This window comes from Podarcis raffonei, chromosome 13 (assembly GCF_027172205.1).
Source record: "Podarcis raffonei isolate rPodRaf1 chromosome 13, rPodRaf1.pri, whole genome shotgun sequence".
In the NCBI taxonomy this organism is placed as follows: Eukaryota; Metazoa; Chordata; class Lepidosauria; order Squamata; family Lacertidae; genus Podarcis; species Podarcis raffonei.
The window spans coordinates 30,751,832-30,764,357 of record NC_070614.1 but is presented as its reverse complement, the minus strand read 5'-3'; the positions used below and the strand labels follow the sequence as shown (position 1 = coordinate 30,764,357).

Here is a 12,526-nt window from a genome sequence, read left to right as displayed (position 1 = left end):
GCACGTGGATCTGCAGAAGCCCATGAGGCTGGAGACCGACGCGTCAGACCGAGCCATCGGAGCGGTACTGTTGCAGCCAGGGGTCCAGTAGAGCTGGAGGCCGTGCGCCTTTTTCTCGAGGAAGCTGAGCAAGTCGGAGCAAAACTACACGGTGTATGACTGCGAACTGCTTGCAATTTATGCAGCATTTCGACGATGGAGACATCTGCTAATAGGGGCGCAGCACAAGATCCAGGTGTGTACGGATCACAAGAACTTGGAATACTGGAGGACTGCGCGAGTACTCCACCAGAGACAGATTCGATGGGCACAGGAGTTCTCCAAGTTTTCCTTCGAGATCCGGTACGTGCCGGGAGAGGAAAACGTAAGAGCAGATGCTCTCTCCCAGAAGCCGGAATGGAAGGAGAGGGACCACCGGAACTCAGACACGTGTTCCCCGAGAACCGATGGGTGTGTGGAGGAGTGTTGGTTGGGAAACGAGAACTGGCCGGGCTTACTAGAAACGACGAATTCGCTCAAACTAAAATCAGGGAACTCCAGGACAGAAGGGAAAACCATGGAGGGTTTGAGGAAAAGGAAGGGCTACTGTACTATAAGGGGGCGCTGTACGTACCGGGGGAGACCTTGAGGGGAAGGGTACTCAAACAACTCCACGACAACCCAACAGCGGGGCACTTTGGTCAACACAAAACCATGTTGCTTGTCACCAGGCAGTTCTGGTGGCCAAGGGTAAGGGAAGATGTACGGGAATATGTACAGGGGTGCGACCGCTGCCAGAGGGCAAAGGGGGAGAGGGCTGCCCCCGCAGGGTTACTGGAACCCTTACCCACGCCGGGAAGACCCTGGGAGGTGGTGTCCATCGATTTTATGACAGATTTGCCCAAGTCAAGGGGGAAGACAGCAGTCATGGTAGTAGTCGATCTACTGACAAAAATGTGCCATTTCATAGCTTGCTCACATGCGGTGACGGCAGAGGAAACAGCCAGGTTGTTTGTGGATCACATCTTCAGGCTGCATGGGGCTCCCTCAAGGGTCATCTCAGATCGCGGGAAACAATTTACTTCCCGGTTCTGGAGGAAGCTCATGAGCTTGCTGCAAGTCGAGGTGGGCTTCTCGACGGCGAGACACCCGGAAACCAACGGGCAAGCAGAAAGAGCGAACAGTATACTCCAGCAATACCTACGCTGCTACGTCAGCGAGAGACAGAACGATTGGGTATAGAAACTAGCGCTGGCTGAATTTGCATAAAATAACGCTGAACATGTGTCCACGGGAATGAGCCCGTTCATGGCCAATTATGGGTGTCACCCCAGGGCCTTCCCGGGGAGGGGGGAGGAAGGGGGGAGCATACCTGCGGCAGAGCAGTTTGTGGAAGAAATGGAGGCCTTGCACCAGCAACTTAAGATGAACTTGGAGCGGGCCAAGGAAATTTACAAGAGGCAGGCAGACAAGCACCGTCGGGAAGGGGAGACCATACGGGTGGGAGACCGGGTGTGGTTGTCAACCCAAGGGTTACCCTTTAAGGGAGGGTGCAAGAAGTTGCAGCCAAGGCGGCTGGGACCTTTTGAGGTAACACAGCAGGTGAACCCCGTGGCATTCAAGCTCAAGTTGCCTGACAGCATGAAGATACACCCGGTGTTCCATAGGTCCCTACTCTCACCGTACAGGGAGGGGCGGGAATTCCCGGGGCGGGAGGGAGAAGTCACCACACACCCGCAGGTAGAGGAGAGGGATCACATCAACCAAGCCACGGAAATACTCGATTCAAGGTGGCGAGGGCGCCAGGTGGAGTACTTTACTCAGCGTCTATGTCCATGCACAATGAATGAAGTAGAGGACTTCATACACTTCTTTTTCTACTGCCCTATTTATGAGCTAATAAGAACTAAGCTCCTCCTCTTGATCCCGCCCACCATCACATCTAAGGAAGACTGTTTGAAATTCCTTCTTGTGGACACAAATCCCCAAATTTCACGTGGGGTGGCAATCTTTATAGTGCAGGCTTTGAAACTTAGGGCTACACTGACTGGGTAATGTGTCCCAGACCTGGACCTGTTTTAATTCTTTGTATTACCTTTTTAACCTAATGTGCCGAGCCTATTTTGGGGCCATTATATGTTTTATATGCATCTGCATTTTAGATTCCCGGCGCTGGCAACTAAATTTTTACATTATTGTTTTAGGGTAATTTAAATGTCACAATGCCAGTAATATCGTTTGAATTTTGTTTTGTTAGGTTGCTTCTCTCTAGCATTTTTGTCTTATCCTGCTATGGCTGTATGCTAATGCAATAAAGGTTTGATGATGATGATGGTAGCCTGGAAGGGAGAACCCAGGTCAGAAAACATGTGGGTTCCCGCTGAGGCAATCAATGACGGGTATCTTGTGGAGGAGTTCCACAGCCTGTTCCCAGATAAACCAAAACCACTAGCGAGATTCTGGGAGGAGCAATTTGGAACCACAGATGATGAAGAGGATTTTGTGGGTTTTCCTGCCTCCGAAGAGGAGGGAGGAGAGGCGTCAGAGGGAGAAGAATCAGACTGTGAGGCCCACCCCGCGGGAAGAGATCGGAGCGGGTGGGAAGCGGGTTTTGAATCCTCAGAGGATGGCGACAGCTCCTTCCGGGGATTCCCCGCATCGTCGGCCGAGGAAAGGGACGAAGTTGGATCAAAAGTGCGGGCCGGGGGTGGAGGGGGTCCTGGGGGGGAGGTGAATGTCAGGGAACTGCCATCGGAGCCAGAGGCGGAGGCAAGGCTCCCAAGCGATGCTGGAGAAGGGCCCAGCAGGGAGAGAGGCAGCTCATCGGATGGGGAAGGAAATCAGCGTAACACCAGGGATAAAGGGGGGCAGATGGGGGAATCAGCGAGGGGGCTCCAGGACTCCTCGCCAGAGACCAGCAGGGAGAGCACGGGTCCTCCACTGCCCACACCCACCCTGCGCAGAAGACTTCCGCGCAGGGAGAGTAGGCGGAGACTTGGCGTCAAAGAACTTCTTTGCTGGAAGAGGTTCAAGAAACGCCCACTGACGGATTCTGCTAGCGACTGAAACAGCCACAAAGTGAAGGGCTGTCTAGACAGAAAAGGTTTAACCAGGCAACCTAGCCAGGAGTGGCGGCAACTTACGCACGAGCAACCCCTATAACCATTACAGAAACCAAACATCAATGTATAAAGACTTTTGTTCAATCAACCAATCAACCTTCATTGGCACACAGAGAAGACCTTCCATCATACATGTCATCTCTTTCATCAGTACCACACCGTCTCGCATTTATTCGTGCAAGGTTCAATGTCTTTCCATCGAACCTGCTGAGCCACAGATTTTCCAAGGGTTTGGTGTCTCCGCTATGCGTGTGTGATGGGAAAACTGTTGAATCTCTTCCACATATAATGTTCAACTGTCCCCTACATAGCATAGCCAGGACTAAATTCCTGGGTCCTGCTTTACTGCGCTTGGTTGGCAGGCCTGTTGAGTTACACGCCGCACTGCTTTTGCAGGATACAGACCCTTCTGTAACTCTGCAGGTGGCGAGATTTCTGAATGCGGTTATCTCACACACAAAAACCACCAAAAAACAACAAAAACACCAAAACTAATCGGACTGTTATGATGAGAGTGCATGTCAGATCTCGTCTTCAGTTTTTTTTTTCTTCTGTGAACCGTTCCCTGGAGCTCTCCTGGCCCCAAGCTGTCATTTGGCTCTGCTCAAGGACCCACCCTTGCATCGTGGTGTTCACCTTCTGTTGTCGGATATATCGGTCTTTATGTCTCTGTGTTTTTTATGTTTGTACATATTTTATGGGCTAATAGCCATAAATAAAATAAATAATAAAAAAAAAAAAACAGAGAAGACCGGACTATACAAATTGACAGGTAAAACTTGGCATCTTTTATTAAGAAAACATGATGGAAATGATAGGAAAGCAGAAGGCTATGATTACACAACCAACACAGACTTGTAAAAAAGATTAATAAAGTCAGTCTTATTGAACTACTTGTTATCTACTTGAGTAGAGTTCCTTGCAAAAGTGAATTTCATTTTTGAACTAATGATCAGATACTTCCAGGAATATTAAAGCTATGGATAAAGCTTCAGAAATGTATAGGCATCCAAGAACAGTAGAAAAAGGCCATCACCCAAAAAAGACCTAGACTTGGCCCTATTATGAAATTCACTCCATATGTGATGTCAATGGTATCTTTGCCTGACACGAAATTTCCATATCCCTAACAGCCCTGACCTATCATGACTAAAGGCTGTACTTTTTCATGAACAAAACAAAGAAACTAAGAAATATAGGCATATTAGAATCTGATAGACCAGGTTCATGCTCAGAATGGACTTTTTGGCAGAGCACTTCTAACCATGGCTACTCACATTTAAGTATCACAATGAATGGCATGAGGCTTACTCCCAGGTGACATGCTCACATTGCAGCCATGACTTCAGAGTTTGGGGGGAGTGTCTTATTTTTGAAAATAATAATGTTATGGAAGCATTCTGCTCTTAACGACCTGAGAGCTAAAATCTTAGAAGTGTGTACTGTAGAATGAAAACCCACCCTAAACTTTTATGAAATTAAGAGTCAGTTTATAATTAGCATAATTGTACTTTACTAACTAGATAGGGAGACACAATCACATACCGGTAATTCTTTAGTCAGTTCTTCGTATTAGCTGTTCCCTTTTGTTCAATTCAGGTTTCAACAAAATAATGTAACATTTGGGAGAAAAGATGCAGGCCAATAATCCAGCACTGGAGGCTAAGATAGAAAAGATCTCCACAGCTATCATGTATTTCCCCTTAGTGCTCAAGTAGGTTGGAACAAAGGATAACCACACACTGCAAAACACTAACATGCTAAAAGTGATAAACTTGGCTTCATTGAATGTGTCGGGTAACTTCCTAGCAAGGAAGGCCAAAGTGAAGCTGGCAATGGCCAGGAAGCCAATAAAGCCAAGGACACAATAAAACATAGTCACAGACCCCTCATTACATCCAAGTATAATTTGTTCAGCCATTGAGTGTATATCAGCCTCTGGCAACGGGGGAGAGATTGCCAGCCACACAATGCAAATGCCTCCTTGTATAAGGGAACAAGAAAGTACAATTGAATTGGCCAGCCTCTTTCCCACCCATTTCCTCATTCTGGATCCTGGCTTGGTGGCCATGAAAGCCAGAACCACAGTGAGGGTTTTTGCCAGCACACAAGAAACAGCCACTGAGAAGATGATGCCAAAAGCAGTTTGTCGGAGGAGACAGGTCACCTTCTGAGGCTGTCCAATGAATAGCAGTGCAGAAAGGAAGCAGAGCAGGAGGGAGAGGAGGAGAGTGTAAGTGAGGTCCCTGTTATTTGCTTTGACAATGGGAGTGTTGTGGTTCTTCACAAATGTTAAGAGGACTAGAACGGTGACCAAAGAACAGAAAAGAGCAGAAAGGGCTAAACTGATCCCCACAGGTTCTTCAAAAGACAAGAAGCTTATTTCCTTGGGAATACATAAATCATGGTTTTTATTTGGATATGTTTGGTCTGAACATGTAGAACAGTCGCTCATATCTGCAAAGGAAAATACATAGCTTAATTTTATAAACATGCCATTTATCTCAAGAGCAGCCAATTTGACAATTCAAATTGGGGAAGAATTAAACATTGAATCTGTGGGATGTGGTGTGGAGATAATTTTAGGGATTTTAGTAATTAATATTGAACTTCCATGATGTGGAAAGTTTTGAATGTATTTCCACCTTTAGGGCCTTAAACAGCTATTTGCTTTTTCCCTGGAACACCACACAAACTGAAATGATACCATAAAGCCCTCCTATGCATATTAACATATAACATTTGTAGTCTGCATTTCATTTTTTCTACCAAAGTTGTTGTGCACATATAATATACTAAAACAATTGAGATACAAATTCTGGCTGGAAGGAGTGATATGCTGGAATACTGCCCCAAATTTGATCATGTGAAACTACAACACAAAATGCCCACAATTTCCCAGGTTAACAGGGTTGCAAATGTATTTAGTACTGGAATCTAATCACATTGAAATGATCACTAAACCTCTCCTAGATTCTGCCTGTTTTCACATACTTCTTTCACGTCACCTGAAAGGTCACATAAAACCTGGAAATAATTTGCTAAAAAATGTTAGGAAAATGAATATAAAGTGGTATCTGAATGCAGGCCTGGTGTATGCACATCCTTATTTTTTTATAACGCTATTCCTCTGAAAATCATGCAATCTGCTTCCTATTTCTATATACATTATTGCTTACCTGTCTGGTCTGAAATCTTCCCTTCTGGACAGGGGATGCAATCATAGCAACAAAATGGCTCTCCTTCCTTTACTTTCTTGCTTGAACCAGGATTGCATTTCTCACTGCATAGAGAAATAGGCCTTGCCTAATCCATGAATGAAAAAGGAGGATATTGAGCTTGTAATCTATAATTGTGAGGAAGTAACGACCTGTTGCATACCCCTCAACTGCCATGATAAAATCAGGACATCCCACTTTTGGGTGCCATGCTCTCAGCTGAAAAATGCACAAGATTGTGGAGCCCCAAAATGTGCGCTTTTGGGCTCCCTGATCTCGTGCAGGTCACATGACTCGCACGGGAGTGTGGTTGGGAAGATGTATTTCTTGGTTTCCGCCGTCAACATGTTGGAGGGTATGCTGCTTGCCCTTTCTCAAAGTGAGGCAGTGTGGAAGATTAGGAAGAGCGGTTGGGTGTTGAATGCAGAAGGCTGCTATCAGGAACAGAAGGGTGGTCATTCTTCACTCCAGGAGATTCCAGTTCATGACTCCTCTGAATTCAGTGCCTGAAACAATTATCTAATGCTGCCTTATCTTTGTGCCAACCAAAGAGAGTGGTCATGTTTCATCTTGATTTAACAACTATTAATAGTTTCAACCCAAATTTTCAATCAATTTTAGGAAGAACAGTTTTGAAAAGAAACATGCAAACTACCCAGTATAGTGAGGTGGCTGAATCAGTGTGTTACAGAGTATTAAGTGCTGTTTTGATAGAGGAAAGCATGAAATAAAATTTTCTACATATTGAGACTGCAGAGAACTACTATAAGGTGATGCTAGCTGGTTTGCTCACTGCGCAGACTTCAAGCAGGTGTCAGGAATTATTGCATAAATACAATGCTTAAAGAGGACATAGTTTGATCCTATGGATGGAATTTGATATTTTAGGTGGTTTTCAATGATGTACTACTCTGAACAGACTAATTGAAATCAGTGTGTGTGATTGCGTTCCCAGTCACATGGTGCCTGAGGGGCCAACCAGAAATAAGAGAAATAGGCCACAATTTTATTGTTTACAGGTGTAAGTAGGTTTCGGCCAAGGCACTGAGCATGTACTTGGTATCAAGAAGCCTGCCTCCTAGGTAAATAGAGGGGGGGTGTCAACCCTGACTGGGATCCGCCCGCTGACATGCACCAGGTGTCACGATCCCACCAGGGGCGCCATTGGGAAGGATGCTATAGCCCCTTGGCCTTCCTGGAAGATTGGGTGGTGAATCCTGTGGCAATCCAAGAAGGGGGATTCTGGGTGCAATCCTCATTTGCAGAGCCAAAAGACCACCTGTCTCCTGACACCTGATTGGTGTTTCCAGGCCAATGCCTGCACAACCAAGGGGGCAGAGCATTCCATTCCCAGTTGTGCAAGAAGGGGGAGCATGGCTCCTGGAAGACACCGCTGTCATGCTGGAAAGCAAATGCTGCTTCCCAGGGTTCTCGGCTAATTGGAAACTGACTTTGGACATTAATCAATTATCATCATTTTACATATATTCAATGCAAAAGATGCATTTGGTTCATCCAAAAATTGATCAAAAAATTGAAATCTATAGCACAAACAGATCATCAAATCTTCATACATTACAAGCTCATCATTGTCAGGTGAAACTATGTTTACACTGAGGACTCAAAGTAACTACAGTTGAATTGTACCTGGTTAAACCACTTGTGCCAAGTTATAGCATCCTCATGGAAGATGAAGAATTGATTTGAAGAAGTCTGGGGATCCATCCTGCCAACTTTAACTTTATGAAAGGATTGGTTTGGTGAAACAACCCAATTAATAATATCTAGCCCAGCTTCCAACTCCCCTTTCTCGTTGAAGGAAACTTTGTCTCCTGCACTGTTATTAAATGACAGACTTCTGAGGAAATGATGAACCTACATTTAAAAAGAGAGAATGGGGTTGTACATCAATCTAACAAATGAAGTCAATAGAAGTGGAATAGAAGTGTTCATGGAGTTAATTTATTGCACAAGTCGTGCACTATTTCAACACCAAAGTTTTGGTACACTGTTACAAGTGGAAGCCAGCCTCATTACCTGCCACAGCTGAGGATTCTGAAATGGCAGCTTCCTGTTGTCTACCGTAAATCTAGAACTGAGTCTGGATGAGAACATGGCATGGACAGCATGGGCCATGGCATAAACAGCATTGTATATACAGTAGCTATGGCCCGTCATGCTCATTTCAAAAAAAGGTGTAGGAAGCATTTCCAGGTTCTCCTCTCCAGTGCAAAACTCCTGATCCACACCATCTGTGACTGTACTAGGGAAGACACAAGCAAAGGCCTGTTGCCAGAAGTCTTTGATGAAATAATCTCCATTTGTGGTGGAGGGACTTATGTGTTCAAGAAATTTGTGAAATTCTGGTAGACTATTTGAGTGAATTGCGAAAGACAGAGCCCCATGAATTATTTGTGTATCCCAAGTCCTTTGATAGACCACAGACGTCAGCTCCATCTGGGCTGTCATTATCCATACTTTACCTTTTGCTTCCTCTCCCATCTCTTCTTCTTCTGACAAATATGGAAACCATCTAAAAAACAGCATTGCATAAGATTCTCCATAGAGGATAATCACATTGGCTTTGCTCCTCATTACTTTATCATGTATTTTTGCACAGTCTTGTAACAAGTCTTTAGCTTCAGTGATGAAAGTTAATTTGGGGACTCTCTCTATGATCGCAAAACAGATACCACTAGAGGAAAACATTGGAACCACCTTTTGTACAAATTGTTCTCCATTCTCGAGATCCATCATAAGGAGCCCAATCCATGTCCACCCGAAATGCAGAAGTAAGGAGAGAATCCCCTCGTACTGAAGGGCTTCCTGGGGGACCATTTGGTAGAAGGAGAGGCCTGGAGTTTTATCATGCATGATGGGAGCAGGGCCATACGTGAGCTAAAGGGAGGAGGGACAGAAAAGAAAACAAACAGATAGGAATGCTTTAATGGAGATATCCAGCGAGTTTTTCTGCAACATTTGTAAATGTATAGCAGCACAATAAATGAAACTGCATAGCTACGAGAACTACCTTACCCCACATGTGCCTACCTTACAGCTATGATAGTGGAATTGGCACTCTTACAGGTGCCTCATAATATCTGTTCCACATATTTAAGAACTTGATTGTTTAGTTTGGCAGGGCCTTCACTTTGTTATTCCTGTGCATTGAAATCACAGGGTAGCACTGTGGTCTACACCACAGAGCCTAGGGCTTGCGGATCAGAAGGTCAGCGGTTCAAATCCCTGCGATGGGGCGAGCTCCCGTTGTTCGGTCCCAGCTCCTGCCAACCTAGCCATTTGAAAGTACATCAAAGTGCAAGTGGATAAGTAGGTACCGCTGCAGCAGGAAGGTAAACGGCGTTTCCGTGCGCTGCTCTGGTTCACCAGAAGCGGCTTAGTCATGCTGGCCACATGACCCGGAAGCTGTATGCTGGCTCCCCCGGCCAGTAAAGCGAGAAGAGCGCCGCAACCCCAGAGTCATCCACGACTGGACCTAATGGTCAGGGGTCCCTTTACCTTTACAGGTGCCTCGTAATACCTGTTCCACATTTTTAATAACTTGTTTGTTTAGTTTGGCTGGGCCTTCACTTTGGAATTCCTGCACATTGAAATCAAGCAGATGTCTTCATTGGACTCTTTTTTGTGCCTCCTAAAAGCATTATTGTTTAGGTATGCCTACCCAGATGATTTTTAAGTTGATACACTTTGGATCTGTTGTAGTATTTTAACTTTTGTATGTTTAAAACTATGCTTATGAAATATTCTTGTTTTTACTGTTTTACTGTTTGTGTACTGTTTTAACCAGTGGTTTTAAGTAATAAATAAATACAATAAATAAATAAATAAATATGGAAGGAAGGAAGGTTTCTGCATTTATGTCCATATTGTTCAATAAATCACTACAATATATTTATCATACAAAAATTACTGAACATTTATTGAGACTTCTAGTGTAGTTATGAAAGCCAACCCCCCCACATGAAGCTCTGAGATCTGTAGGTGGAGGACTCCCACTATGAGTGTTGATAAAGGTGAGGAAAGAGGAAACCATGGACTCAGCTACACAGCTGCAAATAAAACATTTTAATTGTGTTTTAAAGTGCACTAGATAGTGACAGTGAGCCATGCAAAATTCAATGTATTTTTCAAAAAAATAATAATAAGCATTTTCACAGCATTTTTAAGATTTCACCCATGTTTCAAATAAGCTGTCTCACTGTCTTTCAACCCTGGAAATTCTATTTTACTGCATCCAATTTTCATTTCACAGATTTTGTTATAAGACTAGCTAATATTTTCAAGATTGTGTTAATGCCATTTGGGCAGTGACAACCAGGGATGATATCAAATCATTTTGCAGGACCTGCTTATTCGCGCCCTCCTCGCAAGATTGATTATAGGATTGGTGAAGGATCTATATTGACCTTTACTACAGTATGTCACCTCCAATCCTTAAAAAATGTGTAGGCCTTTCATAATGTGATAAAGGCACACTCCTGCCTGCCTCCTTGTGATTATAGTGGAGATAACATCAAATTTAAGTGGTGCAGTCTAGTAGGCATGTTCCAATATTAGCGTAGCCTCATTAATTCTTAACAAAATGTTCCTTTGATGGGGTCAATACTCCATAACTTTCCACTCCCCTTTTGATCTGCCTCCTATGCCATTTTGAACTCTCACCCCACCAGTAGGAGAAAATCAACCATCATATTATATTTTTCTGCAGCAATTAGAGAACTTTTGCTTCCCTGATGTCTTTGGAACATTCCCCCCCCCAAAAAAAACCCCAACAACAACAAACAAACTGGTGGCTGATTGAGAGACATAGTCAATTATTAACTCCTCTGAAGATTAATACAATTGGAACTTTTTGAAATAGTCTTCATCTCTGCTTTGAGATAATGCATCTAACTTCCTTTTGGAGACTGACAGGTTTCCTTGAAGCAGATCCTGAATTCTTTACAAGCTCAGATGATGAAACAACTAGTGGCAAGAAAAAGTAAAAGAACCACATGCATGTGTGTGTGAGAGAGGATTTTCTGAATAAGAGTCTTGCTAAGTTATGAAAGCCTACACAACACCAGTTCATATATTGTAGCCTCTGAACTACACAGTGAAATATTTCAGGCAGTACAATCATGAGGAGCAAACACCTTTAAATCTATCATGCACAGCACAATGACTGATATACCTGTGGCATTTTGTAGATATCCAAGACTGTTGCTGCATGAAGAGAAGTTAGGGGGTCAAGACCGCCAATGACAGCTATCAAATTATTCTGAGTGTGACATTTATAGTTGGGGACAAATCTCTCTGTGGTGGACGTAAGGAGCAGTGTGGCATGATATGTTCCCTTTGCAACGAAATAGCTGTCAAAGATGTGGAAGCCCAAAGTGGTATTGGGTAAGATTTGAGAATTTCCATTGATCTCCTTTACTGCAAATGCCAAGGCCAGGACGTGCTGGTAATTCTTAGTCACCACGCTAGAATGAGAATTGCAATCTACATCATATCCTACATTTTCTAAAATCTTTTCCATTATTTTATACCACATTTATGGTAGTAGTCTAGGGTGGCCTACTTAAAATGAAATGATTAACCAATGTAATACATAACATTACAATTAACCAATGCAATGCATAAAGCAATTTCAAATTAATCATGACCTGGAACATTCATCAGGTTATAATCAAATGCATCCTGTTAATGTATTTCAACATAGTTTTCCTCAACATTATACAAAGTCCAACTCTTGCCTTCAAAAAAGTTGCAATCCCATATTCACTCAGTTGGAGTGGCACCCAGATTTTGCTGCAAGTAATTGGGTAAATATTTGAAATGTGACATGTAATAGAAGTAGGTAGTATTAGAACATCTGAGCCCAAATTTTGCATATTGATTTTCTAAAATTGTTGTTTCAAATTGTTTTTAATGTTGTTTTAATGTTGTTACACCGAAGGATGGGTGATAAATAAAATTATTAACAACCACCACCACCATGTTGAAACCACCACCCTTGCTCATTTTATTGCTGAAAATCTGAAATTGTGCATATTAAGTTTAAATCACCATCCCCGCATTGGCCAAAAGAAAATTCAGCATAAATGCTTGATATGTTTCCCAGAGGGAAGAATGCATTTAGCTCTGATATTCATTTTTGGCCAAAGGAAAATTCAACAAAAAGGCTTGGCCCAGAAAAGAAAA

The 12,526-nt window shown here is 43.4% G+C and overlaps 1 protein-coding gene across 1 annotated transcript; it reads right to left on the bottom strand.

The window, feature by feature from the left end:
* LOC128398650 (vomeronasal type-2 receptor 26-like) lies at nucleotides 1–11,861 on the bottom strand (the record flags this gene model as incomplete). Its single annotated transcript, XM_053359899.1, has 6 exons — nucleotides 11,514–11,861; nucleotides 8,357–9,217; nucleotides 7,967–8,194; nucleotides 6,281–6,407; nucleotides 4,679–5,558; nucleotides 1–28 (listed from the first exon to the last, which is right to left on the bottom strand). Coding segments are annotated over exons 1-6 (2,472 nt in total), but the record flags the coding sequence as incomplete, so codon positions are not given.
* Between the last annotated feature and the right edge of the window lie 665 nt (nucleotides 11,862–12,526).